The sequence below is a fragment of the Chrysemys picta genome, chromosome 10, assembly GCF_011386835.1.
Source record: "Chrysemys picta bellii isolate R12L10 chromosome 10, ASM1138683v2, whole genome shotgun sequence".
Lineage (NCBI taxonomy): Eukaryota > Metazoa > Chordata > Testudines > Emydidae > Chrysemys > Chrysemys picta.
The window spans coordinates 57,093,077-57,107,942 of record NC_088800.1 but is presented as its reverse complement, the minus strand read 5'-3'; the positions used below and the strand labels follow the sequence as shown (position 1 = coordinate 57,107,942).

Here is a 14,866-nt window from a genome sequence, read left to right as displayed (position 1 = left end):
AAAGAAAATAAGTTTTTTAGACACTTTTAGAGAAAAATAATTGTATGGGCGTTTTTAGATACTTTACAAAATAAAGCAGATTATCACAAAGTGAAAAAGGAAAATTATCAGAAAAGAGTTTTAAAACTGCAAAAAAGGGCTAAAATTGTAAGACAAATATGTTAACAGGTCTTTTTAGAGGAAGAACAATTTTTATACTTTTTTTAAATAAAGGTATTAAAAATTAGTTTTTAGAAAAATATTTTGTATGTTTGGTTATTTTGAAATAGAGTCTGAAAAATAATTGTATGTCTTTTGAAATAAAGAATAGATCATGTATTGTTAGAGAAAATAAATAAGACACAAAGTGAGATAGGTTTTGCTTTTCTTGGCTGTTCTCTTAGCCTGTTACAGAAAGAGAAAAGTTAAAGGGAGAGAGTAAGTTTTAAAGCATCAAGAAAGTCTGTGCCACTGTCCATATGGCAGAGAGAAGAGAAGAGCACCTCACCCGAGGTGACCTCTAGTGAAATGCCAACAATCCTGGGGTCAGCCAGACTTGGGCAAACCATGTCTTTTGGCCGAGCCAATCAGAAGCTGTTCTATAGCTATGTCATAGAATGCATTTTCCTGAACCAATCAGGACGTCCCACATGACCACTGAGGTATAAGCTATCGACCGACGAACACTGCATAACACAAGTTTTTGTAGAACAATTGTTGGCTTGCTTTTTAAAGATTTGCCTAAAGGAAAACATCTCTAAAAACTTATTACTTGTAAACTATAAAGAAAGCTTTAGAATTACACACTTTATAGAAAACACACACAGGCTAACCTAAAAGAAATACTAGCTTATGTAAAACAGCTTGCTGCTTTATCTATGGTAAAAAGTGTTATTTTTCCCCACACTTTTTCTTTCCTAATTTTTTTTAATCTAAATGCTGTTAAACCAAGTAAAGTTTTAACAAACAAACTTTTGAAATGCCAATCAAAAGGAGCATGAGTGTAGATTTCTTTATTTACAAAAAGTATGTAAATGTAGTGAACATCCTTATTTGTTTTTAGTTTTGTACCAGGAGTTAAATTACCTTTTTTACATAATGCCTTTAGCCTTTGTCTTTAAAAATGATAGACCTTCATGAACGTTATGTCTAACCTTTATATCAATTTCCCTTATTCCATTTACTTAAAGTAATGTATTTTATAGACTTTTACATTTATTGGAAATTAGCACCTATTGACAACTGTAAGGAGGTCTTTAATTTAAACTTTGTAATGGGTTTATAGGATATCCTTTGTAAAATGTGAAAATTTTTGGGGTGAATGTAATATTCCCATCATTTACAATAAAAGTCTAAAAAATAAAAAAAGCCATGTGGATTGACTAACTGGATGAAGGAATAAGATAAACACTTTCCCCCCTCCCCTTTTTTATCTGAAGCTGTTGGCTTTATTTCTAATAACTTTTGCAACAAAATAATTTTTTTTGTTAGCATGCTTTTAAACTGGATTTAAACGTAATACTAAGAAAGCAGCATTTTGCAGCAAAGAGGCACCTTTGCCATGAAGCTATACTTTTCTAACTGTATGAATGGTTAAGGGCAGGTCTAAAATTCTGAAGCAGCGCAGCTGTACTGCTGTAGCACTTCAGCAAAGACAATACTACACTGACAGGAAAGCTTCTCCCATGTAGCTAATCCACCTATGCGAGAGGCAGTAGCTATGTTGACAGAAGAAGCCAGGCATTAGGTTGGTATAACTGCATTGCTCCAGGGTGTGGATTTTTCACACCCCTGAGCGACATAGTTATACTGATGTAAGTTTATAGTGTACACCTGGCCCAAGATGAAGACTGATTCCACTCACCCTTATCTGAGGAAACATACATCCCGCCTCCCCCCATGTGGTTACCTGATGAAACAACCCCACATCTGCCCCCTACCCCCTTATCTCACTCTTTTTTCCCTCAGTTTAAAACAGTCATGTTCTTTTGCTAACATACAGTTTTTAATTATATCAAATAAACTATGAAAAGTGTAACATGAAAATACAGCATTGGGCATTTTTAACTGAGATGTAACATAATAAAAAGACCTATTTTAGAGATGTTTTGTAGGTTTAGTGAAATAAAAATGTTTAAGATACATTACCCTTTCCTTTTAAAAACAGTTTTAGCTTGCATTTAAAGTACCACACAAAAACTGTTCTACGGTAAAGAATCCCAGGGTATAATATAAAAAGCCTTAATATAAGGGGCTTACACTAAAATGCTATTTAAAACACAGGGGCAAATGTCACTATAGAATAATCAGGGTTTCTCAAACTTCATTGCACCGCGACCCCCTTCTGACAACAAAAAATACCCCAGGACCCCAGGAGGGGGGGACCAAAACCTGAGCCCACCCAAGCCCTGCCACCCCGGGGTGGGGTGGGAGAGACAAAGACAAAGCCCCACCTCCCCAGGCTGGGGGGAGGGGGCAAAGCTGAAGCCCAAGGGCTTCAGCCCCAGGCAGGGGGCCTGTAACTTGAGCCCTACCACCAAGGGCTGAAGCTCTCAGACATGAGCTTTGGCTCCAGGCCCAAGCAAGTTTAAGCCAGCCCTGGTGACCCCATTAAAACGGGGCCGCCACCCACTTTATTTGCGCAACAACATTACAGCAGCCTTCATTACACATTAGCCTCTAGAAACCAGGCCATTTGTACACTTCACAGGATCAAATGTGTGGGGTTGCTTTATTGATGCACATCTTTATACTTGCAATAAGATAGACAAGTCTGGATATGCTAAAACATGTTTGGGGCATGTCTGGACATGTCTGACTTTTTCCCATTTACAAAGTGCACCCCCATGTGGTCATTTTCTGGTAAATCACTTGTATACAATTTTAAAATCTGATCAAAAGATAAACCCTTACCTATGGATATCATTGTATATTTTTTTCAGAGTAGCAGCCGTGTTAGTCTGTATCCGCAAAAAGAACAGGAGTACTTGTGGCACCTTAGAGACTAACAAATTTATTAGAGCATAAGCTTTCGTGGGCTACTGCCCACTTCTTCGAATGCATATAGAGCGGAACATATATTGAGGAGATATATATACAAACATACAGAGAGCATGAACAGGTGGGAGTTGTCTTACCAACTCTGAGAGGCCAATTAAGTAAGAGAAAATTTTTTTTTGAAGTGATAATCAAGCTAGCCCAGTACAGACAGTTTGATACTCTCTGTATGTTTGTATATATATCGCCTCAATATATTTTCCACTCTATATGCAATCGAAGGAGTGGGCAGTAGCCCACGAAAGCTTATGCTCTAATAAAATTGTATATTTTGTTTAAAGAAACGTAGTAACAGCGAGGGGTTCTTGTAGCTGTCTCTGGTTTAAAAAAAGGCAAGAAAGATTTAGGGGAAAAGTTACTGTCTGGGGAAAATCCACAGGAGTCAAAGAACTTTCTTGGCCCATGATTTGATAAGTAGAGGGCTAGCCAGTGTTCCCTGGGTAAATTGTAGGGAGTTGTGTTTACAAGTCCCAGAGATCTACTGAACACAGAACCCTTTGGAAGCATCCTTTGATTAAAAAATATGTTAACTACATGTTGTTTATAATCAATAGAATCAAAGGGAACATTCCTTCTGTGATTAACCTCGGGTATGTTATCAAAAACCCCATACACTATCATGTTGACTGTAGAGGGCAGTGCCCTAGAAAAACAAATCTCTGCTCTTAGGTTTCCAGTTTTAATCAGAGAATAATGATCAGTGCATTCCTGGTCAGGTTGAAGGTATACAGCAGGGGTCGGCAACCTCTGGCACACGGCTCACCAGGGTAAGCACCCTGGCGGGCTGGGCCAGTTTATTTACCTGTTGACGTGGCAGGTTCAGCCGATCGCAGCCCCCACTGGCCGCAGTTCGCCGTCCCAGGCCAATAGGGGTCGCGGGAAGAGGCGCGGGCGAGGGATGTGCTGGCTTTAGCTTCCCAACACTTCTATTGGCCTGGGATGGCGAACCGCGTCCAGTGGGGGCCGCGATCAGCTGAACCTGCTGCGTCAGCAGGTAAATAAACTGGCCCGGCCCGCCAGGGTGCTTACCCTAGTGAGCCGCGTGCCAGAGGTTGCCGACCCCTGTTATACAGTGTGAGCAAAGTCACCACAATGGAACAAGAGCACTCGGTCTTTTACATATTTTCCAGCTGCCTGCATGAGCTGCATGTACTCCCTCACACAGTTTCTGTTCTCAAAATCAGATTATAGAGGTTTAGCCGGCACCTTCTTGCCATCCACATATAAGACCACAAAATTAATGTCATAATGTTTAAAGTTGAAAGGGTTTTTAGCATAATTGCCACTGATGGCATCATTATCTATAAAACCAATAACTGTCCCAAAAAGAGGTTTTCCTGGTTACTGACATGACTACCAGCTGAAATACTAAATACCTTCAAGCCTACCCTGTCCACAGGGTACCTAGCATTGGCAGTCATTAGAGCCTCTATGCAGCCCAAATGGACCCCTGAAGTAACTTTAACCCTGTGATAGGATCAGTTACAGAGAGCCCATTGGGACTGTCACCTGATGTGCTGAAATTACCTCTGAGCCCGTTTTCCCTGCCAGCTTGGGACTCCACAACTCTTGTTGAGCCAGACACGCTAACCTGCTGCAACACAGACCCACAGTCTGGGTCATGCCCCCAAAGCTGCAGGCTTTAAGTGAAAACAGTTCTGCAGGTTACCTGACTCCAGTACCCAGACACCCAGCTCCCAATGGGATCCAAACCACAAATAAATCCATTTTTCTCTGTATAAAGGTTAGGGTTGGGGTTATACAGAGTAAACTCATAAATTGTCTGCCCTCTATAACACTTATAGAGAGATTTGCACAGCTGTTTGCTCCCCCAGGTATTAATCACTTACTCTGGGTTCATTAATAAACAAAAGTGATTGTATTAAGTATAAAAAGTAGGATTTAAGTGATTTCAAGTAATAACAGATAGAACGAAGTAAGTCACCAAGCAAAATAAAGCAAAACCACGCAAGTTTAAGCCTAATACATTAAGAAACTGATTACAGGTAATATCTCACCCTCAGAGATGTTCCAATAAGCTTCTTTCACAGACTAGACTCCTTCCTAGTCTGGGCCCAATCCTTTCCCCTGGTACAATCCTTGTTAATTCCAGCAGACATCTCAGGTGGTAAGCAGGGGCTTTCTCATGACTGGCCGCCCCTTTGTCCTGCTCCACCCCCTTTTATAGCTTTGGCATGAGGTGGGAATCTTTTGTCTCTCTGGGTCCCCACCCCTCCTTCTAAATGGAAAAGTACCAGATTTAAGATGGATTCCAGCATCATGTGACATGGTCACATGTCCTGTGAGACCCCAGCCTCCATTCTTCCTGGGCTGGCCCACATGTACACAGGAAGGTTTGCAAGTAAACAGCCATTTACAGTTCATTGATTCTGAAGCACCCTTAATGGCTTCCACTTAATATGTTTACATCAGTAATACAAGTTTATATCTTATTCTCCTAACTTCAGACATAGAAATAATACATGCAAACAAATAGGATGAACACACTCAGTAGATTATAAGCTTTGTAATGATACCTTAGAAGAGACCTTTTGCGTAAAGCATATTCCAGTTACATTATATTCACATTCATAAGCATATTTTCATATTTCAAAAGACATACAATTATTTTTCAGACTTTATTTCAAAATAACCTAAATGCATAAAGAACATTTTTTCTAAAAACTAATATTTAATACTTTTGTCACACTATCCGGATTTGCTTACGGCTGTGAGTGCCAACCTCAGGGCAGACTGTCAAGAAGCAGAGCAGAGACCCCAAACTGGTTGTATGTTCTATAATCAGATATCACCAACCCAGTAACAAGTGTGAACTCCTAAATCACTATAACAGTCTTACCATGGAGTCACAGACAGTCCACTTGGGCATTCCAGTCTATTTTGCCACTCAAGCAGGCTGGACTATAGGATAGATGTCAATGCTTAATTTGTAACGAAAAAGATGCTGGGGCTCAAACAATTTTTTTTACATTCATAACTGATGCAGCAAGCCCAGCTGTGCCGAGGTTATGAACTGCGAAATCTAGCAAATTAAGCACTGATAGATGGTCACTTTTCACAAAAGATCACAAAATAGTCAGGTTACTTCCAGTCCTAAAAGACCAGTTACTTACTCCAGGTCAATTTGTACCTTATATCTCACACCAAAGACAATGCTTGTAGCCAACACTATAGTAAATATCTAAGGATTTATTAATTAAGAAAAGAAATGAATGAGTTATTACAAGGTTAAAGCAGGCACTCATATATATACAAATGAGTTACAGTCTCTGGTTTCAAAAGCTGACAGAGTTGTAGTAATCTGTCAGCTCTGAATGTCTTCTACCCTAGGAATCTTTGTTTCTGTTTCATAGTTCTGGCCCTGTGAGAGTCTAAACAACAAAAGATGAAAATTTTTCTTGTCGGCTATTTTTATTTCTTTTTTCCAGATTTCATGCTGAATGGGACAAGCCCGTTTGCACATAGCCTCTTCATGGGTTTAAAGGGGCAATTAACCAAGTCTTTGTATTGTGATGTCCCATAATGGCCCATTTAGTTTTGATAGGCCTTCTTGATGGGCAGGAGATGATCCCTCCTGATTCAGTTCAGAGCAAATATGTTTTACAGATACAAAGCAAAAATTTAAATATTACCTTATAATATGTGATAAAGATATTATAAGTGAGGTTAATGCATGCAGCAACTTACAATAATTTTCTAAAGTCTAAACACCAAACACATTGTTATAAGTCCAATACCCATCATAACCATACTAATACACAGTAAAAGCAGACTGGATTCCGGTAATAAATTTATCAGTGCTTGGCTGAGGCCTAAAGCCATGGCAAGAGCAGGCAGTCCTGGTCAGCCAGCATCATAACCTTTATTTCAAAAAATGAATAAAGATTATTTTTTCTCTAAAGAGATTTGTTAACATGTTTGTTTTTTAAAACTTATTCCTTTAGTGCAGTTTTAAAACTCTCTTTTCTGACATTTTTCCTTTACCACTTTGTGATAATCCACTTTATTTTGTAAATTATCTAAAAACCTATAAAATTATTTTTCTCTAAAAGTGTGTAAGAAACCCTATTTTCTTCTAACCTTAATATGTAAAAAACCACACATACAAATCACACTAAGTTCCCCATAAATATTTTTTCAAAATGGCCAACCACACCAAAAGCGTGCAGGTCCAAATAGAAGACACGGGGTAGGACATAAACCAGAAGGGGGCTGGTGTGGAAACCGGTCAAAATTATATGGTGAAGAATTCTATAAAGTTCTTAACTACTACTATCTTTATCAATGACCTGGAAGAAAACATAAAATCATCACTGACCAAGTTTGCCATTGACCCAAAAATTGGGAGAGTGGAATCTTTGTGGACAATCACTCTAAGGGCTGAAAGCTTTCCTTCAGCAGAACCCTTAATTCTGCCTTGTAGTGAGACCATGCAAAAGACATACAATTATGATTTAAGTATTTTAGTGTTGTAGACTGCAATTAGAGTAAACTGATGCTTTTTAAATGACACATTAGATGTTTTCATTTTTGACCCTTTTGGTGTCACTTTTAACCACTCCCAAATACTCTAGTTAGCCATATACATTATAATGGGCTCTGCTTGAATTAGTGAGTATTGGTATTCAGCTGCAAAAACTATGGCAATTGAGTCCACTTTCATTTAGACCAGGGGTAGGCAACCTATGGCATGCATACCGAAGGCGGCACGCAAGCTGATTTTCAGTGGCACTCACACTGCATGGGTCCTGGCCACCGGTCCAGGGGCTCTGCATTTTAATTTATTTTTAAATGAAGTTTCTTAAACATTTTAAAACCCTTATTTACTTTACATACAACAATAGTTTAGTTATATATTATAGACTTATAGAAAGAGACTTTCTAAAAACGTTAAAATGTATTACTGGCACGTGAAACCCTAAATTAGAGTGAATAAATGAAGACTCGGCACACCACTTCTGAAAGGTTGCCGACCCCTGATTTAGACTCACATTTGATCATGAACAATGCCACAGCAGAAGTCAATCTGTACCTGGGAACAATTACTATGATAGTCGTTTGTCTCCATATTCAAGCTTTCATAAGGTTCAAAATCATCAGAGTACTCCGGAGGAGGTGAAATGCAGAGTCTAGAGCCACTTTCTGTTTTAATCTGCACAGGTTTCTATAAAAAGAAACAAACAAATCACATCTTTCTTCTGTTATTAGCACACTAAGTATGAAATTATCACATGCTTCACACAATGTTATATCCATGCTTATTAGATATAAACTTTCAAATGTAACTGGAAAAATATTCCTTCCCTAAGTTTAAAGGGATACCATTAACTTAAAAATACTCTCCCATCTGAAATTTTATCTAATTTTGTTACAAGTATTAGCAATGGCTGCATTTGCACTATAGAGTTGAATCAAACGGATTGCACCAATGTAAGTAGCAATGGTGCAGTGTCTCCACATTAGCCATCCTGCTCACAATGCAGTGGTTAAAAGCGTGAACCTGATTCTTGGATGTGTAAGCAGAGGAATATCAAGTAAGAACAGGGTGGTAGCATTAATTCTTTATTGTCAATAGGGAGCCTATTATTGGATACTGTGTCCAGTTCTGGTGTGAACACTTCAAAGAGGATGTTGAAAAAATTTGAGAGGGTGCAGAAAAGAATCCCAAGTTATTAATCAAGGTTGGGAAATCATGCTTTATAGTGACAAACTTAAAATGCTCAATCTATTTAGTTTACCCAGGAGTAGGTTAAGTGGCGACTTGATCATGGTCTACAAGTACCTACAAGGAGGAAGGGGGAAGAAATTTTTGATAGCAGAGGGCTCTTTAATTTAGCAGACAAGAAAGATAAGACGATCCAATGGCTGGAACTTAAAGCTAAACAAATTCAGATTAGAAATAAAGTACAAATGCTTAACACTGAGGGTAAACAACCATTAAAGCAGTTATGTAGGGATGCAGTGGATTCCCTATCATGTGAAGTTTAGTGAACTCCTATCTTCACTTTATTTTTAAATACCATTTGACCTCACAGGAGAAAAGCAGCTTCCCGAAAAGAAAGTAACGGAACAGACTACTAGAAACCTACTAGTTGCGGACACAGGAGGCACTTGTGGTTTGTTGGTTTGTTTGTTTGTTTTCAGGATTAGATTTGTTTAACAATTTAAATCTAAACTTACAACCATTTATCTCATTTATAACAAGTTACTTAAGCTCATTACATATCAAAGGCACTTAAATAGAAAAATAGTGTAATATGTTGGAATAGCTCGATGCTTTGCACAATTCACATGTATGAAATTACAAGCACAAATAGGATTTAAACTATGTTCTGTTCAGTCCTCAACTTTATTACACACTATAAACTTCAAATGCATAAGGAAATTTTATAGCCTGAACCAAGGAATGACTAATGATGTTAGGGCTACTTGTACTTGAAGTTAAGCATGTGCTTAAGTGCTTTGTTGGTCAAAGTCTAAAACTCATTACTTTTAGAGCCAAATTCCTCCTAGCCTTTCCACAGTTACTGGGGAAAAGCAGAGTACAGAAGCTATATTTAGTGTTCAAACTCTGTGTGCCATATAACTGAGCTCCATTAGGGTTCTCTGTCAAATTGCAAGAAGCCACCACCCAAAACTGCTCTATGTAGATGTATTCCAGCTATCTCCAAAGGAGGAAACTAAATTAACAAGGGACTTCAGACTATAAAGTCCCTGATATAAAGTTCCCATATGGTGATGGGACTGATATAATGCTTAGTCTAGAACAGAGGTTCTCAGGTTTTTAGGCTCAGAACCCATTTGTAAATGTTTATGACCTGTTGTGACCCAGTAAATAGTCCGGGGGCAGAGGCACTGGGGTGGTTTCAGTTGGATCCTGCCCCTGTGGGGGGTTGGATCCTGCCAAGCACTCACCCCACAGTGGTGGCTCCTGTGCTGTGGGGCTATTTGGGCTTGGCTCTCCACTCCGGGTGTTGCAACCGCTGGGGTTTCAGCATCACTCAGGTTTGGCCCCGCCCCCTGACTGGACCAAATTTGTGAGTGGAGCTGTGACCTGACTCATGGGGTTGCAGTGTCACTCACTCAAATTTTGCCTACCCGGGCTCCTGTCATCACAATATCTGGGCCAAACCTGAGTGGTGCTGGGACCCCAGAGGTTGTAGTGCCTGGAACAGGGAGACGAGCCCAGCCACCTCCTTGGGATGGGAGCTGCCATGCGACCCTTTGAAACATTGTGGCGGCCCAATTTTGGGTCCCGATCCACGGGTTGAGAAACCCTGTCTAGGCTGCTCAGCTATCTTACTAGACATTTTAGAGGAAAAGCCTGTCAGGTCTCTAGATCAGAGAAATCACTCTATGGGAAAATATGCTAAAGGTGTCCCTGTACCTACTGACAGTGTCAAAATAATAATAAAATGAATAAATAATTTAAAAAAATTATGGGCCAAATGTGCAAAGTGTGATGAACAGATACAAGGTCTGGTAGTAAGAAAGAAACAGTTTAGAAATGCATACTGCTGCTCTTTTTCTTTAATTCAGGAATGTAAGAATTCCCTACTGACTACGGCTCAGGCTAGAGGAACTGCACAGTGTGTCTCCCTGTGTAACACTGCAGAACTAAGAGCTGTAGTTAGGGTCAGGAAAGGGCCTCCCAACAAACTTGTTGCTGCCCCAAACAGTTCACCAAGGATGCATTCTTCCCTGCCACGCCATACCTGACACCATCCTTTACGCTGGATTTTGCTTGGTGCAGTCTGCGTGCTGCGTCCTTGCAGTTCAATTTCTTTTACTTGGGCTGCTGTACCAGAATCTGAAACAGGAATTAGGAACAATCTCATTGAAAACACATATCCTCCTTGGAGTTATTTCAGAATGTTTATAAGTCTCTCCAGGTCTGAGACACTTTTTTGATTCCAATGTCACACAAAAAGTTCAACACAAGTGTGATGCTCCCTGGGGGTACCCAGGTTTGTGAGGAACCACGCTACCACCTGCCCTTAGCATGAGTGAACCTTGTCTGTGCCTGCCTGGGATCAGTGCCCTGATGCCACCTGCTACTGGCAACATTAGCAACTATCTCAACAGGCTCCACTCTCTCTTTACAGGTTAGTGACAGGCACACACTAACCCAAGAGTCTTTCAAGTATCCCCTGTAGTCTTCAGTCCCTGCCCAACTGGACACTCACCCAATTACCAGGCCCACTGATCCCAAAGGAACAGTATACCACTGCTTAATAGTTCACCTTGGAACACAGCTTTGCTTAGCACACACCACTTAGGCCAGGTCTACACTACCCCCCTAATTCGAACTAAGGTACGGAACTTCAGCTACGTGAATAACGTAGCTGAAGTTCGAAGTACCTTAGTTCGAACTTACCTTGGTCCACACTCGGCAGGCAGGCTCCCCCGTCGACTCCGCGGTACTCCTCTCGCCGAGCTGGAGTACCGCAGTCGACGGCGAGCACTTCCGGGTTCGACTTATCGCGTCCAGACTAGACGCGATAAGTCGAACCCAGAAGTTCGATTGCCAGCCGCCGAACTAGCGGGTAAGTGTAGCCAAGGCCTTAGATTTGTTTATAGCAAAAGTATGTATACGTTTATTGAACAAAAGATAGAGATTCATAGAACAGCACACAGAAATTTGGAAACAAAGGGTTACATATAAAACTGGGTCTTTATAGGTCCCTCAGCCAGACATCAATTCTGGGCAAGATAGTGAAGTGGCTGATATGGGACTCCATTAATAAAGAAAAGGAGGGTAACACAATTAATGCCAATCAACATGGGTTTATGGAAAATAGATCCTGTCAAACTAATCTGATTTTTTTTATGAGCTTACAAGTTTGGTTATAAAGGTAATAATGTTGATGCAACAGACTTCTGTATGGTGTTTGACTTTATACTGCATAACTTTTTAATGTAAATAAAGTACAACAATATAAAATTAACATAGAACACTTTAAATGGATTAAAAACTGGCTAACTGATAGGTCTCAAAATGTAACTGTAAATGGGGAATCATTATCAAGTGGGTCTGTTTCCAATGGAGTCCCACAGAGATCAGTTCTGGGTCATATGGAATGTAACATTTATCAATGACCAGGAAGAAAACATAAAATCATCACTGATAAAGTTTCCAGATGAACCAAAACTTGGGGCATGGTAACAACGAAGAGAACAGGATCTGGATTGCTTAGTAAACTGGGCACAAGCAAAGATTATGCATTTTAATATGGCTAAATGTAGATGTATACATCTACGAACAAGGAATGTAGGCTATACTTAGAGGATGGGGGACTCTATCCTGGGAAGCAGTGACTCTGAAAAAGATTTGGGGAGTGTGATGGATAATCATCTGAACATGAGCTCCCAGTGCAATTCTGTGGCCAAAACAGCCAATGCAATTCTCAGATGCACGAACAGGGGAATCTTAAGTAGGAGTAGAAAAGTCATTTTACCTCTGTATTTGGCAATGGTGTGACTGCTGCTGGAATACATTGTCCAACTCTGGTGCCCACAATTCAAGAAGGATGTTGATAAATTGGGGAGGGTTCAGAGAAGAGCCACGAGAATGATTAAGGGATTAGAAAACATGCTTTGTGGTGATAGACTGAAGGAACTCAATCTATTTATCTTAACAAAGAGAAGGTTAAGGGGTCACTTGACCACAGTCCATAAGTATCTATATGGGCAACAAATATTTAATAATGGTCTCTTCAATCTAGCAGAGAAAAGTATAACATGATCCAATGACTGGATATTGAAACTAGACAAATGCAGACTGGAAATAAGGTGTAAATTTTTATCACTGAGGTCTGGTCCACATTAACCCCCCACTTCGAACTAAGATACGCAACTTCAGCTACATGAATAACGTAGCTGAAGTCGTAGTATCTTAGTTCGAACTTACGCGGCAGGCAGGCTCCCCCGTCGACTCCGCGTACTCCTCTCGCGGAGCAGGAGTACCGGTGTCGACGGTGAGCACTTCCGGGATCGATCCCAGAAGATCGATTGCTTACCGCCAGACCCTGAGAGTAATTAACCATTGGAACAATTTACAAGGGTCAGGGTGGATTCTACATCACTGGCAACTTTAAAATCAGGATAGGATGTTTTTTCTAAAAGAGCTGCACGGGGATCTGTTTTGGGTCCAGAGTTATTTGACAACTTTATTAAAATGATCTGGGTGTAGGAATAGAGAGCATACTGATCAAATCTGCAGATGACACAAAGCTATGGGGCGCTGCAAACATTTTGGAGGAAGGAGCTAAAATTCAAAGGGATCTTGATAATTCGGAGAACTGGGCTATAGACAACAAAACAAAATTCAACAAAGACAAATGTAAGGTGCTACATTTAGGGAAGAAAAACCAAATGTACAAATGCAGAATGGGGGATAACTGACTTGGCAGCAGCACTGCTGAGAAGGATCTGGGAGTTGTGTTGGATCACAACCTCATCATGAGTCAGCAATGCGATGCTGTTTCAAAAAAAACAAACAAATGCAATTTTAGGTTGAAGGAATTAGGTATGTTTAGTTTAGAAAAGAGGAGATTAAGGGGGACATAATAGTGGTCTTCAAATACTGGAAAGACTGCCATAAAAAAGATGGAGAAAAGTTGTTCTCTTTTGCCACAGAGGGCAGGACAAGAGGCAATGGGTTCAAACTACAGCATAGCAGATTTAGATTAAATCTCAGGAAAAACTCTGTAACTGTAAGAACTGTAGGCAATAAAACAGACTACCTAGGGAGGTCCTGGAAGCTCCTTCACTGAAGGTTTTCAAAAGGAGGCTGGACAGTCATCTCTCTTGGATGGTTTAGCCACAACAAATCCTGCATCTTGACATGGGGTTAGAATAGAGGACCCTTGCAGTCCCTTCCAACCCCATGGTTCTATGATGCTATAATTACCCATTTGCCAAAAGGCAGGCCAATAATCACAGGGTCTGCTAATTTTTCGGCTAGTGCTACCATGATCAAATCAGTATGGGTCCCCACTGTCAGTTCCTGTCATCTGCATGTGCACACTGCAAAGAAATTGTCGTCCTCCCCCACCCACCACAAGGTGATCCTCTCACCCAGCAGGGTGGCTTTCACCATTTTTCTACATCCGAGTCTACAATCCCTAGTATCTCCTTCTCTTAAACCCCTACCAGGACCATCAACTTGGTGCTGCCTTCATCTGAGCCTTCTCTTCTGCTGTCCAAACCCAGACATATTTGCATTCCCTCAACAAGCACTCTTTCTTCATTTTCCTCTACTGCCCACAAGAGTAACAGGCTACCAGGCTCATCCTGATGAGCTCCTTCTTGGCAGACAGCGAGTTTGAGCCATAAATGGGGCCTATGTCCTAACACAAGGGCTCCAGCCCAGTTGTTTGTGTGGACTAAATTAGATCAAGCAGGTCTTGGTGCATTGTGGCACTGAGGAAGTTGCAAGGTTTTAGGAGACAGGGTAGTTCTTGGCTGGATCCGTGCACTCTCGGTAGTATTCCTCCTTTCAGGATAAAGTGTCAGCTTTTCCCTTCCTGGTACCTGGGAGAGAGGTGATGACGAAGTCAAACCGAGAGAAGAATAATGTCCACCTGAGCTGTCTTTGGTTCAAAGCCCGAGCCTTCCACAGATATTCAAGGTTCCTATGGTCCGAAAAGACTTGCATTGAGTGTCAGGCTCCTTTGAGGTGATTGTGCCACTCTTCAAAGGCTGATTTAATTGCAAGTAGTTCTTTATCCAATATTTCATAATTCTGTTTAACAGGGGTAAATTTTGGGGAATAGTAGGCTCAGGAGTGCAAGATTTGCTGTGGACC

General features: G+C 40.6%; 1 protein-coding gene across 15 annotated transcripts in view; it reads right to left on the bottom strand.

Moving 5' to 3' along the window:
• KATNIP (katanin interacting protein) overlaps positions 1-14,866 on the bottom strand; it is a 198,444-nt gene that overhangs the window by 162,668 nt on the left and 20,910 nt on the right. For 14 of the 15 annotated variants that reach the window (XR_010591157.1, XM_065559886.1, XM_008162544.4 and 11 more), the window contains 2 exons: positions 10,773-10,867; positions 8,090-8,221 (listed from right to left, as the gene is read on the bottom strand). Coding sequence is in view for 12 of the 15 variants with exons in the window: in XM_065559886.1 (XP_065415958.1) it covers positions 8,090-8,221; positions 10,773-10,867 (227 nt within the window). In the remaining 3 variants the exon portion in view is untranslated. Of the gene's footprint in view, positions 1-8,089; positions 8,222-10,772; positions 10,868-13,462; positions 13,538-14,866 lie in introns of all 15 variants that reach the window. The other variant, XM_065559891.1, reaches the window with a different exon arrangement.